The sequence below is a fragment of the Nilaparvata lugens genome, chromosome 12, assembly GCF_014356525.2.
Source record: "Nilaparvata lugens isolate BPH chromosome 12, ASM1435652v1, whole genome shotgun sequence".
NCBI lineage: Eukaryota > Metazoa > Arthropoda > Insecta > Hemiptera > Delphacidae > Nilaparvata > Nilaparvata lugens.
In genome coordinates, this window is record NC_052515.1 from 20,722,047 (window position 1) to 20,737,488 (window position 15,442).

Sequence of the window (15,442 nt, forward strand, 5' to 3'; positions counted from 1 at the left end):
GCATGCAATTCAATATCTCAATGTAACTTGGTAAAAAATTAGCAGCTGTGTAGACTATAAACTGCATGCCTCATTGAATGCAATTTTTATGCACTATTAAATAGGATGCAAAGAACAGCTCGTCTGGGCGCCTAGATGTCTTCTGGTTTTCTCGCGCTAAATTCCGGAAAGCTTTATATGATAATTAAATCTTGTGTAAGCATGATCTGATCAAATAAATAGTTAGTGTATCAGTTTGGATGTGCTTATGGTTTGGGACGTCGTTATAACTGCGGGAGGTCTACTGTTTACAGAACTACCAGTAATATATATGTAAACGTGAACGTTATGGAGAGCAGACGACCAAAGCTCCAATCTCTACCTTTGATCCAAATTAATAGAGCTCCAAGATGGCTCCCACCAAACGCATTCCACTGTCCTTGGTCGAAGTCGTGCATGCACCGCAACATCCCATGAACGCACTACTGTAAATTTTGTTGTTGACAGTTTACGGTACCTTTTGAGGTTAAAATTATAAATTTCAAGTTTTTCAAAAAGCACAACATCAAACTGAGCCCAAGGATTGAAAATACCACTTTTCCCTATAAAAGGAAGCTTATTCCCATCAATAGGCTTTCCTTGTTAGGCTACCTGCTTTATTTTGTTTAACTCACTCATAGGTAAGTTTCTGTAAGCTACAGCATTCATTAAAAACTATTTGATTAATTAAGACTTACTTTGCTTGGTAATACTGAATATCATTTATTGATTTATGTCTAGAATGATCGTAATAAAGTGTACGCCCAGTGCCAAAATACAGACCTTAGCAAAAATTTAATGTTGGCTACATCAGAATACCATTTTAAACCTTCCATGTATTTTCACAACAAAGCTGGAATATTGATTAGCTCTCATAAAAGCCCCAATTATTTTTTCCGAATTAAGTTTTTTTAATTAATGATGGCTCATGCTTTCATCAATCAAATTATTTTCGAAGAATAAAGATAAACAGATGTCGATAACGATAATTGACCGAGCGAAGTGAGGTCTAAGATTCAAGTCGACGGTTTGGCATTTCTCTTAATGTTTAAATGTTTATTTGTTGTGCATTTACGGCGAAACGCGGTAATAGATTTTCATGAAATTTGACAGGTATGTTCCTTTTTAAATTGCGCGTCGACGTATATACAAGGTTTTTTGGAAATTTTGCATTTCAAGGATAATATAAAAGGAAAAAGGAGCCTCCTTCATACGTCAATATTAGAGTGAAAATCAGACTATAGAATAATTATTCATCATAAATCAGCTGTCAAGTTGACTATAAATTGCATGCCATGACGCATGCAATTCAATATCTCAATGTAACTTGGTAAAAAATTAGCAGCTGTGTAGACTATAAACTGCATGCCTCATTGAATGCAATTTTTATGCACTATTAAATAGGATGCAAAGAACAGCTCGTCTGGGCGCCTAGATGTCTTCTGGTTTTCTCGCGCTAAATTCCGGAAAGCTTTATATGATAATTAAATCTTGTGTAAGCATGATCTGATCAAATAAATAGTTAGTGTATCAGTTTGGATGTGCTTATGGTTTGGGACGTCGTTATAACTGCGGGAGGTCTACTGTTTACAGAACTACTAGTAATATATATGTAAACGTGAACGTTATGGAGAGCAGACGACCAAAGCTCCAATCTCTACCTTTGATCCAAATTAATAGAGCTCCAAGATGGCTCCCACCAAACGCATTCCACTGTCCTTGGTCGAAGTCGTGCATGCACCGCAACATCCCATGAACGCACTACTGTAAATTTTGTTGTTGACAGTTTACGGTACCTTTTGAGGTTAAAATTATAAATTTCAAGTTTTTCAAAAAGCACAACATCAAACTGAGCCCAAGGATTGAAAATACCACTTTTCCCTATAAAAGGAAGCTTATTCCCATCAATAGGCTTTCCTTGTTAGGCTACCTGCTTTATTTTGTTTAACTCACTCATAGGTAAGTTTCTGTAAGCTACAGCATTCATTAAAAACTATTTGATTAATTAAGACTTACTTTGCTTGGTAATACTGAATATCATTTATTGATTTATGTCTAGAATGATCGTAATAAAGTGTACGCCCAGTGCCAAAATACATGTTATCAAATTTTTGGTTGGGATCGATTTAGTATTTCATTTTTAACACAAAATCACAAAAAATAAACTGCGGTCACTCATAATAAATTTTTTAAAAACAATTTAACACCTCTAATTAGGTTAGGAAAAGCTTTAGGTTAGGAAAGCTTAGGTTAGAAAAACTTAGATCAGGATTATCATAATTTGATGATTTTGTCAATCAAAATGACTGCTACTTATAGGTTAAATGCATTTCAAATTGTGCTGCTTTGAACTTTGTTTATTTTAAAACAATAGTGACCGCCTTTTAATTTTTGTGATTTTGTGCTCAAAATAACATACTAAATCGATCCCAACTAAAAATTTGATGGCAGGTATTTTGGCACTGGATGTACACTTAAACCCAGATGCTTTTTTTAAACATCTATAATGATGTACTATAATAGACAGGAATCTATACTAAACCTTGGCTAAGTTTTATCATAGAGAAACAATAGCGTAAGTAGATATCCCATGGTATATGTCGCAACTTTTACTGTTATCTCAAGCCGATATTCCACTTAGTTCTTCCGGGGGAAGATGTGTGACGCTGGTAGTCTCTCATATTGTGCCGTTCATACACTCTCACCCCAACAAAACAGTAGAAAATGATAATAATCGTCAGTAACTGGCTTGAGATAACAGTAAAAGTTGTGACTTGAACGCCCTATACCATGGGATATCTACTTACGCTATTGTTTCTCTATGGTTTTATCTTTCATTTTAAAATCATATTAAGAGTTACGGGGGCACTTCAGAATATGGACCGTGGAACCCAGCATTTAGTCCTACATAGATCGATAGGGAAGGTCAAGACGATTTCAACCATGTATCACATTCATTGTTGTCGATTTAGAAGGATTAGCTGAACAAACATGACGGAAGGTTAACATTTTTCTATATAGCGATTTTTATTTTTTATACAATCTCATGTAAAATTTGACGAGGGATCCAATGGAACCAATTTCAAGTTATCTTATGCAATCTCATGTAAAATTTGACGAGGAATCTAATGGAACCAATTTCAAGTTTGTAACTTCAGTAGTTTTTGAAATATTATACAAAAAAGTGCAATTTGAGTTTGAAAGTTTGAATTGTTTTCATGGTGATTGATAGCCTAGGTATTTTAAACTATTTGATTTTATAGAATAATGAATTCTAATGAAAAAGTGTTGTCATTTAATAGCATGAAGTCAACATTTTTCGAGCTAAGTTATTTGGGAAAATAACAAAATTTGCACACTCCATTCTTCTCAATTTCCATTCTTAATAATTTCTAGCTATTTTCAGTGACTACTAAATTCGCTAGGCTCAAGTAGAATTTTGCAGGGAATCCATTGAAACAAATTTGAAGTTAATAACTTTAGGCCTATAAATTATCAAGATTCTTTGAAAAAAAATGCTAGAAATTATTTTAGCTTTAGAAAAGTTCAATATGTTTTCATAGTGCAAACTGGTACTGAGGATCACATTTTTCAGCTTCCAATGCAATTCAGGAACTTTACAAAATTGTCAAATCAAATCAAATAATTCTTTATTCATCATTGCATCAATACAATATAAATAACGTCACAGTAAAAGAGGTCAAAGAATTTCAACATTAACAACAATTCAATTTAGATACTCCTGAATTGAGTACAGGCTCATAGAAATTAAATATCTCTTCAGTTCTCTCTTGAAGTCTGCACCCTCCTTCTCTCTGACATCAATCGGCAGCTTGTTGAAGAACTTTGCTCCCATGTATGATGGCCGTTTTCAAAGAAGTGTCTCCTGTGCTGATGAAGTGCATATGTTCTCCTTGAGCGTGTATGATACCGGTGGGTAACATATTCTTCATTTTTAAATTTCAATGTCAGAATACATTCCATTATGTACAGTCCATAATTGTCAATATGTTGAGGCTTTTGAATTTTTCTCTCACAGACTCTCTGAAACCTAACTTCAATATGATTCTGACTGCTTTTTTCTGAACTGAGAATAATTTTTTCAAGTTTTCAAGAGATGTTCCTCCATAGAGTCCTACTCCAAACGCTAGGTGAGAATGAATGTTTGCAAAGTAGATGGTTCTCAGTGTAGCCTGACTTGAATAATTCGACAATACCCTGAGTGAATAGAGGCCAGAGTTCAGCTTCTTCAATATGCCATCCACATGTGACTTCCAAGACAATCGTTGGTCTATTGTCAAACCCAGGAACTTTGAGTTTGAGGTTTCCTGAAGTACGTGACCATCAACAGTGAATTCAGTCTCCTCATCCTCACGAATTCCAGCTGAAAACTTTATAGCCTCACATTTAGTTGGATTCAGTCTCAAGCAATGATCCTTGAAGAATTTGTCAAGCTGAAGCAGACCTAAATTAGTGCGTTCTTCAAGTTCTTCCTCGTTGTCACCAGCTACATTAAGCGTAGTGTCATCAGCATACATACACAGCTGCACATGTGAATTTCGAGGTATTTGTAGGTTCAAAACTGAAGGGAGGTCTTTCAAGTAGATAATGAAGAGGATAGGGCCTAAAATAGATCCCTGGGGAACGCCTCGAGTCACCCTTCTAAGTTCAGATTTGAAGATTTCAAGTTGAAATCTTGATTTGAAGGTATCATAAGTTCTTCTTCTAACTGTCACGAACTGCCTTCTATTTGAAATATATGAACGCATCCACTGCAGATATCTACCAGTCACCCCACATGAATGCAGCTTCTGAAAAAGTATATTATGAGACACCGACTCAAAAGCTTTGGTGAGGTCCATCAGAATTGATGCTGTGCGCCGACCTGCATCAACCTGCTCAACAATCCATTCAATACTACTGACCGCTGCTGTCATTACTGATTTACCGCGCTGAAAACCATGCTGTTCCTCGTCAATCAAGTTGTATTTAGACAGGTGTTCCATAAGTCTATTACTCATTGCTCTCTCAAATATTTTGGAAAAGACTGACGGCTCTGAGATCGGTCTGTAATTGCTGAGCTTGTTCCTATCTCCTTTCTTGTGTATTGGCGTTACTTTAGTTATTTTCAAAAGTTCAGGGTAGATTCCGGATACAAATGAAGAGTTTACTACATGGACCAAGGGCTTCATCAGATAAAATTTAGCTTCTTTTATTACGGACATTGGAACTTCATCAAAACCACACGATCTGAGATTTAAAAATGATCCTATTATATTGAGCATTTCAAACCACCCTAACCAAGATTAACTTGAGTAGCTTAACCTGGTTAACTTGATTATGCACAACCCAACTTGCCCAGTCCAACATGACCAACCTGGAAAAATCTTGCCCAATCTGACCTAAGCAAATCTATTCTAACTCAACCGAGCTTAACCTAACCAAATTCAACCTACCTCAACCAAGATTATCATAAGTAACATAAGCTGGCCTAACTTGATTATGCCCTAAAATGCAGCCGTTCAAACAGCAAGAATATAATAATGGTAATGTAATTTTTGTATAAGAAAATTAGTGAATAATTTTTCTCTTGAAGAGATTAGGCTAATGTTCGTATTGCATTAGAGCGATTAGGACACCAGTCTTGATTGATACATCAGATGAACACATTAATCTGGAGTCTCTAGTTCAATGAGCGCAATAAAAACTAATTCCCTGTAACTCGCTGGACATCCATGTCTTATTACTGTTCTAGCCTGTTTTCTTAATGTAAAACGGTCTAAGTATTTTTATTTTACATAAATTACTCAATTTACTGTCCAGACAAAGATTCCCTCATTGAACTGATTATTGACTCTGTGACAATCTTTATTGATTGCTGCAACTCAATTTTATGTTTTAGTTTTTTCCTTCCTTAGTGCCGTTTATCGAAAGAAACTTTCAGATATATTGATTAACTGTTTGTGTATCAATATAAATGATATTGTAAATATCCATAGGCAAAGTTATATACTGAATTACAAGTCTAGAACTTGTCACAATAACTTGAAATGAAAAATTTGTTCTCAGTCCAGTAAAATGGTAATTTTAGGAATCAGTCCTAAAATAATTTTTCTGGTCAGTTTTATGTATTTTTGGGCGCTCAATTCGAATGAGAGGACGTAATTGTGCACCTCATACATAATACAAGGTAAACTTGTTGGTAAGCATTCAGTGGGACGTAGAAGAATGTCTTGGTTGAGAAACCTGACAAGTCACAGGACCTCTTCCGAGCAGCAGTCAACCAAGTAAGAATTGCCATCATGGTAACCAACCTCTGTAATGGAGAAGGTACCTGAAGATGAAGAATTTTTGGACTTATATTAATTTTTTTCTCGAAAACCTTGGTTTTTTTAGAAATTCAATATATTCAGTCCATGACCGGCAGTCGCCCGACAGACTTCGTCAAAGTTTGAAAGCATTCTCTACAAAATTGAAGGCAATAAATTTCCCAAAGAATTGAGTGGCCTCGTGATTTTCCAGAATTTTTTAAAAGACTTTGAAAAATACCCCTTCTTTGACAATCTTCAGTTTCAAAAGCAGAAATCTTAGAATCCCGAGCGACCACTAAATTTTTCAATATTCATTGTCTTTAATTTTGTTGAAAAATACTCTTTTTAAACCGAGGTTTTCGAAATAACATGAACAAATTTTAAAAAGTCTCAAAACTTGGGGGTGTTTAGAGGTGAAGCCGCCCTCTAGCGTGTCAGCAAATTTCAGATCCGAATCCAGCGCCCCAAAATATATATAACCGACGAGAAAAATTATTTCTGTGCTGTTTCCTGAAAAATTACCATTTGACTGTCCTCATAACAACTTCCCGGACATCTAGATTGACATTAGATTCCCGGACATCTAGATTGACCGGGACAACTTCCCGGACATTAGACTGTTGGGAGAAGCCGAGAAGTAAGAGGCCCTTCTCAATCTATTGTTAACTGATGAAAACAGAGACGAACTTTCAAGTTATCTCAAGAAACTCAATATCTAAAAAATATTTATAAACGGCCTATTGATATTAATAAAAATATTATGTGACATTCTGATTATTTTTGTATTGGATATTCATTTACTATAATGTTGGCTGTAATTCACAAATATTGGATAAATATTTTAATTTACTAAATAGTCCCAGTATTCCTATGTCTAAATGTAACCAATTCTAAATCCTGCTTCAAAAAACACATAAAAATTTTATTTCTTATTTTTCAGTGTATAACACCTGAAGAAAGCAAAGGAGGAAACAACGCCAATCTCCTTTCATCGTAAATGAGGGTGAAGCCGTTATCACTTCAGACTTGTGCTTCTTCAAACGAAATACAGTAGCATAGGCATGACTTTCACTGCAATCACTCAATATTGTCTCCAGTACATACCAGGTTTATGTCATCCTAAAGAAAAATAGATCTCTGCTGGTGATGCAAGTGAAATCCTTTTCATCAATGCTGAATTGGTTTCTATGTAAGTAACGTCGTATTTCTATCAGTGTCACAAAGACTTCTCCATAGTAATCAACTTCAATTTGTTGATAATTGTAATTGATTATAAGCTATTTGTTGAACTGAATAAATTGTAATTGTCCAAAATGATTGATTAAGTACAGAAGTATTCAAGACATCTAATTTCCAGCTTGAAGAAAAGTGTTTTTCACGTTTCTCTATTCAGTAGTGCTCATTAAGTCTGTATATCGAAATTAATTAGAATCAAGACGTGAAATAGTCGAATTGATATTATTCATATTAGAGAATCAAGTATTTTTGTTTAGTCTGCTATTTTCTATTAAATTGCTGACAATGTATGACAAATGGAGGAAAAGATTAAAATTCACAGAATCCCAAAAAAATGAATTCATTAATAGCATAAAAGAACGACCAATGATTTGGTACAATGACGACTTGGTGCATTCCACTAGGGATGAAAGGAACAGGCTTTGGAACGAACTGGTTGATATTTTTTGCGGGAAAGATTTCGATTGTGAGGAGCGTTGTGAAATCATCAAAGCTTTGCAGGGTAAATGGAGAGATATGAGAGCTAATTATTTGAAATATTTGAGAAATCATGAGATGAGCTGTGGAACACACAAGTTTTATAAACAGTTCCGTTTTCTGAATGAAACTGTTACTCAACGTTTAGGACCTCGTTACCAACTAAATGCAGAGGAGGAAGAAGGCAATGAGACTGTTGAAGAAGTGAATGATGACTCAGATGAAGCTCCTCAGATTGGTGAGGAAGATGTCCTCATGAGGAATAATGTCCCCCTTTCAGGAGGATATAATGACGGAGAAGTCGTCACAGAAACACCGAAGAAAGATTTGAGGAAGAGGTCTAGAGAGAACACCGATGAGGATGAAGAAGAAGGAGAGATAGATATTAATAGAAAACGTCAGAGCGCTAAGAAGATATGTAGACAAGTTGATGATTCATTCGAGACTGAGCGGAATGGTTATGTTGATGACATACTTGATATGTCAGACGATTCTGCTGATAACTTGGAAGTTAAAAAGTCTTCTAGCCATTCTGATCGCAATAAATTGCAGAAAAAGCAATCACCAGATGAGGAAGAAGATGAATGTGAAGTTTTTGGAAGGCTGGTTTCTTTCCAATTGCAGAGACTCGATTCGCACACACGGTCTCGATTACAAGGCACCATTTATCAAACACTATTCAATGCAGAAATGGGTAGTAATGATCTTTAAGTGAAAATAAAATACTGTCAACTACCTATAAGACATCTGCTACTGTAAATATTGACAACTGGGTGAAAACAGTTTAATAATAATTGCATATTAGTATTTGCACAAATGCAATTTCTCATTCATTTTCAACTGAAAATGAAAAATTACAATATAATATTCATTTCAAAAGATCCACTTCAAACTTTCAGAATTCCTTATAAATTAAATCAATGTTTTCCATTCAGTCGATGATGAATCTCCACTATAGCTATGTGCCCTAGCCCTAGACTCTAGTGTGGGTTAAAAGAGGAATGATAATATTAGAGACTGGCAGGTCACCTGTACTCCGCAAGGGTCTTATTTAAAACTTGACAAACTGACCGAGTGGAATCTTAAAGTGTTTGAAAAAAGCCTATAACCATTATCGGTGAATTAAGAATCTATATGCAATATTTCAAGTTAATCAGTCCAATAGTTCAGTAGTTCAGACGTTATGATGCATCATTTGTGAATTTCCTATCCCGTACGTGTATAAGCCAATTCTTTCCTTTATTATAGTATAGTGTATAGATGAGAGGACCACCACAATTGCTTTTGATGCTCATAACTATCACATACTAGAGCTGGCGTCAAGCGGTCGCCCTTCCAACAAGAGAACCGAGCAGAGTACTGTATGGTTTTTTTAATTTGGAAAATCTTTTTATCTCGAAAATTAGATGAGAATATACAGTAAAGTGATAGAACAGAATTGTAAATATATTCACTTTTTCTCGATAGGGCTACTGCTATTATTGAAATAGAATGAAAATCACAGAGAACCCTTTTATATTTTATTAATACATAGCATGTTTAGATTCAAACTATTTGAATTTGAAAATGGCTCTCATGAGTTGAAACATATTAAGCATTAATCAAATATAACAGAATAATAATTACAATAGAAATTTTTTCACATCAAGGATAGTAAAGTATAAAATTATGTTCAAAATAATGCTTACATCTTTACATTTAGAACAATTACATCCCGCACAGAAAAATCAGTGGGCGAAATGTGATCTTTGCCTCGATAATCACTTAAATATATTAATTAATAAAAAATAAAACTCAATAGATAATTTCATACACTGACAAAAGTAATAGCTACGCTGAGATCTACAGAAATAAAAATGCAATCGTCCAATATACCTACAATATTGAAGGCTTATATATATATATATATATATATATATATATATATATATATATATATATATATATATATAATATTGGTTATAACTATCCAAAGTGAACAAAATGTTCATCTATTAGACAAGAATATATGTTTTAGTAGTTGATGTTGCAATTAACTTGGGCTATTTCTTATTTTACTTGTTTCTTATTGTGTTTTAATAGTAAATCAATAATTGTACTTCACTCCTGCTATTATTATTAATAATATTCGCTCGTTATTTTTATCCTATTAAGCGAGCAATTTCTGCATTTTTATATCTGGTTATTTATGTTCAACGGATCTCGAAAACGGCTCTAACGATTTTCACGAAATTTGGAACATAGTAGGTTTATGATATAAAAATTCGATTGCACTAGGTTTCATCCTTGCTAAAAGTCACTGAACGACACTAAAAGGATAATTCATCCTTGGCTGAAACAGCTGAGACTTTCGTCGTCTGTGGATAGTAAATTTTTAAGGTGAGTGAGCGAGTATGTGAAAAATCAAAATATCGCATCCCCGAAATTCATAAGATGACATATTATAGCAAGCTGTGAATTATAAACACGATCATTTTAGAGAATTGTGTTCTGTTTATCAATAAATGAAAATAACGAGCGAAGCTCGGTGCCCCGATATTTTATTGATAAACAGAACACAATTCTTCAAAATGTTCGTGTTTATATTTTACAGCTGGCTATACATCAGCTTATGAATTTCAGGGATGAGATATTTTGATTTACCACAGACGCACTTGCTCACTCACTTTTTACTATCCACAGACGGCGAAAGTCTGAGCTGTTTTTCCAATGATGAATTATCCTTTTAATGACGTTCAGCGAGTTTTCCCAGGGATGAGACCTAGTGCAATAGAATATTTATATCATAAACCTACTATGTTCCAAATTTCGTGAAAATCGTTATAACCGTTTTCGAGATCCGTTAACATAAATAACCATAAATAAATATAACCAAATATAAAAATACAGAAATTGCTCGCTTAATAAAATAAGATATTAGTACCCTTCCTCTTGTTGGTGGAGAGTAACAAACCGAAATATTTTTTAACGCCACTGTTCAATCAAATACGCCCAATATTCGGGATCAAGGTGAATGAAACCGTTATGGGTTCAGGTGGGCTAAGCAGTTCAAACTTCAAATTCCCTCTTTCCTCTTGCATACAGTATTATTCAACGAATGATACTCATAGTGGGATAACACTACTTACTTCAAATGCTTACTTTCAACTCCAATACTGCATTATTTAAAGAAAGGCAGGTTTATTGGAATAGACAATCCAAACTTCATATATTCACTCAACATTCCATTGCTGCTTTTTAAAAGAATCGAAATTCTCTTCAAAAGACAAATCAAAATTCAGTTTCTCATATTTTGCAGTGAATAACCTCTAAGGAAGGAAATCCAGGAAAGGAAGACAACAACAGCAAGCGGGTGAGGCTGCTATACATTGAAGACTTGTGCTTCTTTACCAATTGCAAGTTTTTGCCAAGTTTGTCTTCCTTGGAATTCATCCGATGCTTCTGAAAATAAGTATGCTCTACAGATACTCTTGACTCAATCTCAGATGAAAGTGGAAATAATTTAATGAATTGTTATATTCTAGAAAAATGAATATATAATTGCAGCCTAAAAAGAGTTTCTACTAAAAATAAGTGTTGAGTTCGTCTGTATGTGAAAAACGTTTCTATATTTACTGTGATATAATAACATTTTCATGCTGTGTTGAAAAACATTCTACGAAAAAAACAATCATTGGATGCAGATGAATTTTATAAATGTGACTAATTACAAAGTATTTTCAATACGTAACACCAACTTAGAATATTTCTAGTGGTGTATTTACGTCCTAATCTATAGTAGTGGTGGTGTTTGAATTTGAAATAGTGAATATTTAGCTCGTTTCTCTGCCTATTTAACTGCTTGCAATGGTAGACACGTGGGATGAAAAACTGTTTTTTACTAAAAAAGACAAAATTGAATTCGTTAATAACATTAAAGATCGTCCAGGAATTTGGGATCATTTTAATCAAACTGGTAGCCGGCAAGAAAAGAGTGACCGAAGAAGTCAACTTTGGGGCGAGATTGTCGAAATTTATGGTGGAAAAGACCTGTCACCCGAAGATCGTGAGGACATCGACGATTTGCTGAAGAGAAGGTGGGGGTATTACAGGGACCATTACATCAAGTGCTACAAGGATGATACCTACAAATATAAAGAAGACCCATTCTATAAAGTGTTCAGCTTTCTGAACGAAAATATCCTTAAAAAAATGGAGTTCAGAAAACTGAAGAAGGAAGACATAGTTAGGTATCCTAAGGCTCCTAGAAGGAAACCTAAGAGCAGAAGGCAAATGAGACTAGAGCTTACAAAACAAAACTACCAAACGGTTGGTGACAGAGAAGGAGAGAGTCCTCAAAATGGTAATATTAGAGTAGAGGAAATCCCAATTGAAAACTCGCAAATTGATAGTGTTGGAGAAGATGAACTCCCAATCGAGATTGATGGTTATCAGGAAGACTCTATGTTTAATATCGTGATGGAAGATAGTGATGATGACACTAATAACCAAAGTCAAAACAAAGACAACACGATTGTTGAAAGTCATGAAACAAACATTAGTGTATCCAATAAATCTAATAAAAATGTACCGGTATTACCAAAAACTCAACCGCAGTCTTCGATAACTCAATCGGAAATAGACGAATGTGATGTTTTCGGTAGGTTAGTTGCCTTCAAACTGCGTAAGCTAGATCTTCGTTCAAGGACTAGGATACAGTATTTTATCCATCAAGCATTATACCAAGCTGAAATGGGTGGAAGTGAAGATCAAGTCAACATGAGTTAAATCATTGAATGAATCAGTATTTTTTTGTTTTCACATGAGTTGATTGAGAGGAAAGAGTTAAGACAATTTTAACTTACTACTAGTAGGTAACCACTCTACAATCTTCTAAAATAGGGTAGACTAATAAGCTCACGCTGCATGGAAAAAGCTGCTTAAATAATTTCCCTCCTCAGTAGAATTGTCTGCTTCAAACAAATTGACAAGTTTATCATTGCAGTGGGTCTGAATACTCTTACTTGATTCCAAATATTTTATATAAAAATATACCATTGATATCAACTGAGACAGTTTATTTGATTTTTCCCTTCATGTGTTATACTGAAAGTGATGTATATGGTATCCATATTGAATAAACAATTGAATAGACAATTTAAGTCGTTTAAGAATTGAATTTCAATATGTTTAAGATTAGTATATTGTCTAGAGTTGATTTGAGTAGTATATTCTGGTGTAGAGATCCATTGTTTTGGCTAAACTATTGTTATATAGAAATATTACTTGAGTAGAGATTTCCCAACTCAAGATGAGCATTTGATGACTTACAGTTTACAGTACAGCATACGTACATTTTGTGTGCATATTTACTTTCACTTGCCATTTATTATATGTACCATTTGGCTCCTGAAATATGAATTTCAATGTTAATTTTGTCATGGAGACATCATTAATTGATAAATGTTCCAGAAAAAATGTTTTATTGTTCCAAATTATCATTGTTCTCTTTATTTACCTACTCACAATTCTAGTGGGCGAGTAGACCTAATGTCATAGACATCTATCAAAACATCTTTCTAGATTACGGACTAATGTGATGCATGTAGATGTAATATAGTATATTTTTATATTGTAAATAATAATATAATTTAGTATGTTTAATATTTTTTTGAATAAGAATAATTTATTATGTATTCATTATTTACTGTTGAAATGATAGTTATAAGGCAAATACAAAAATGTTTCCCCAAAGACATTTGAAAATAAATTTGAATGATTGAATAACTGAGTATTGAAAATGAATTCTTATTTATGTACTATATAATATCTTATTTCAGCTGCGGTACTGTAATATTTTTTCCTGTAAGCACCTGTTTATTTATTTATTTATGTATCACATTGTGTACAAATACTTACATGAGGAAAGGCACAACAGGCTCATGCCCAAAACTGTCCCACTTCCAATTTATATACTGTCTGTCCAAATCAAAATGTTGGTTATGTCACTTTCACTTTTCAAAATACAACTTTCGCTCTTCAATACTCAGATAAACGAGCAAATTTTTAATCAAATAGATACTATTAGAGTAATACTCGAATAATATTGAAAATAGTTTATTGGATAAGAAACTACACTTACTTCCATTGCACAAGTTTAATTCCAGTGTAATTAATTTATCTTAAAGATATAGCATAAGAGGTTCTATTAATATACAGGAAAAGGTTCCTATACATTAAATACAGTAAATAATTTTAACAAAGCTTACTTTACTAAGCAATTCCAGTTTGTGCTACATTTACTTGTATAGACGGACGTTTTAACAAATTTCTGAGACAGTTTTTTTTTCAAACAGATAGATGTGATGTAGTTTATTTACATACGATACAAGGATTAACATGAAAAATAAAAAACTATCCTCTCTAATCTAAACATTCTGGAAACAAATTTATTAGATACCTATTACTCATTGTTGATTTTATATTGAATAAACTTTACAATAAGTTATGAAAAAGAGAAAACCGGCTTTTGTTTCATCTCTTTCTGTAACTTATTTAATAAGCTCTTACTTAGGATTCTTATTTATAAACTTTGCCTAGTCTTAGGCCCGCCGCAAAGTAGACCCACGCTAATCCACGAAAAGCAACCCACGCCGTGGGATGTTTTGTAAACCATTCCTATAGAATTATTCATAATCAATCAGCTGACAAGTGGATTACTCATTGCATGTATTAAACAGATATCTGGAGAAGCCTAGCAATGGTTTACATAACATCCCATGGCTTGGGTTGCTTTTCGTGGATTATCGTGGGTCTACTTTGCGGCGGGCCTTAATGTGTGATCACATTGGATTCGTGTAAATATTCAAGTGCAAGCTTTTTGGTTATGCATGACCAAGCGTGCTGATGAGAAACAAAATCTGGAAAAGCAATAGGAACACCCACACTGAACCCGTGCTCTTGCTGGTTACGTTCAGAGTGAGCAGTTAAATGCAAGTCACAACGTCTTTCAAAGGCACATTTCACATTCGACTCTTGCATGATCTGACGTGCACTTGCACATATTACACGCATTCAATGTGATCACACCCTTAGGAACTTAGCAACTAGTACTTGCCGGTTGCACAAAAGCCGGTTAAATTTTAACCGTGTTTAATTTTTACGAGAAGCAATCAGAGAAGCCTTCTCTGATTGGTTCTCGTGAAATTAATCACGATTAAAATTTAACCGGCTGTTGTGCAACCGGGCCAAAGTGTTAAAATCGTTCTATGCAGAAGTATTCTAAAACGGAATCTATTTTATAAATTTTGATGATTATTTTGGGGGTTTTACATTTTGCGATTTCCGACTCAGGAAAGTTCAAATATACGACCCTCAATATCTATTGAACGTGGGAGATTTCCAAACAATACTCAAAAACA

At 34.1% G+C, this 15,442-nt stretch overlaps 1 protein-coding gene across 2 annotated transcripts; it reads left to right on the forward strand.

Moving 5' to 3' along the window:
- The first annotated feature begins 385 nt into the window (after nt 1-385).
- LOC111043559 lies at nt 386-13,812 on the forward strand. 2 transcript variants are annotated; one of them, XM_039439102.1, is made up of 3 exons: nt 386-659; nt 7,270-7,518; nt 11,341-13,812. In XM_039439102.1, the coding sequence occupies exon 3, from the start codon at nt 11,889-11,891 to the stop codon at nt 12,807-12,809; it is 921 nt and encodes a 306-aa protein (XP_039295036.1). In that variant the 5' UTR covers nt 386-659; nt 7,270-7,518; nt 11,341-11,888; the 3' UTR covers nt 12,810-13,812. The 2 variants fall into 2 exon arrangements, with proteins under 2 accessions (XP_039295036.1, XP_022184234.2); XM_022328542.2 differs by lacking the exon at nt 386-659 and adding an exon at nt 1,695-1,977.
- Nucleotides 13,813-15,442: the final 1,630 nt, after the last annotated feature.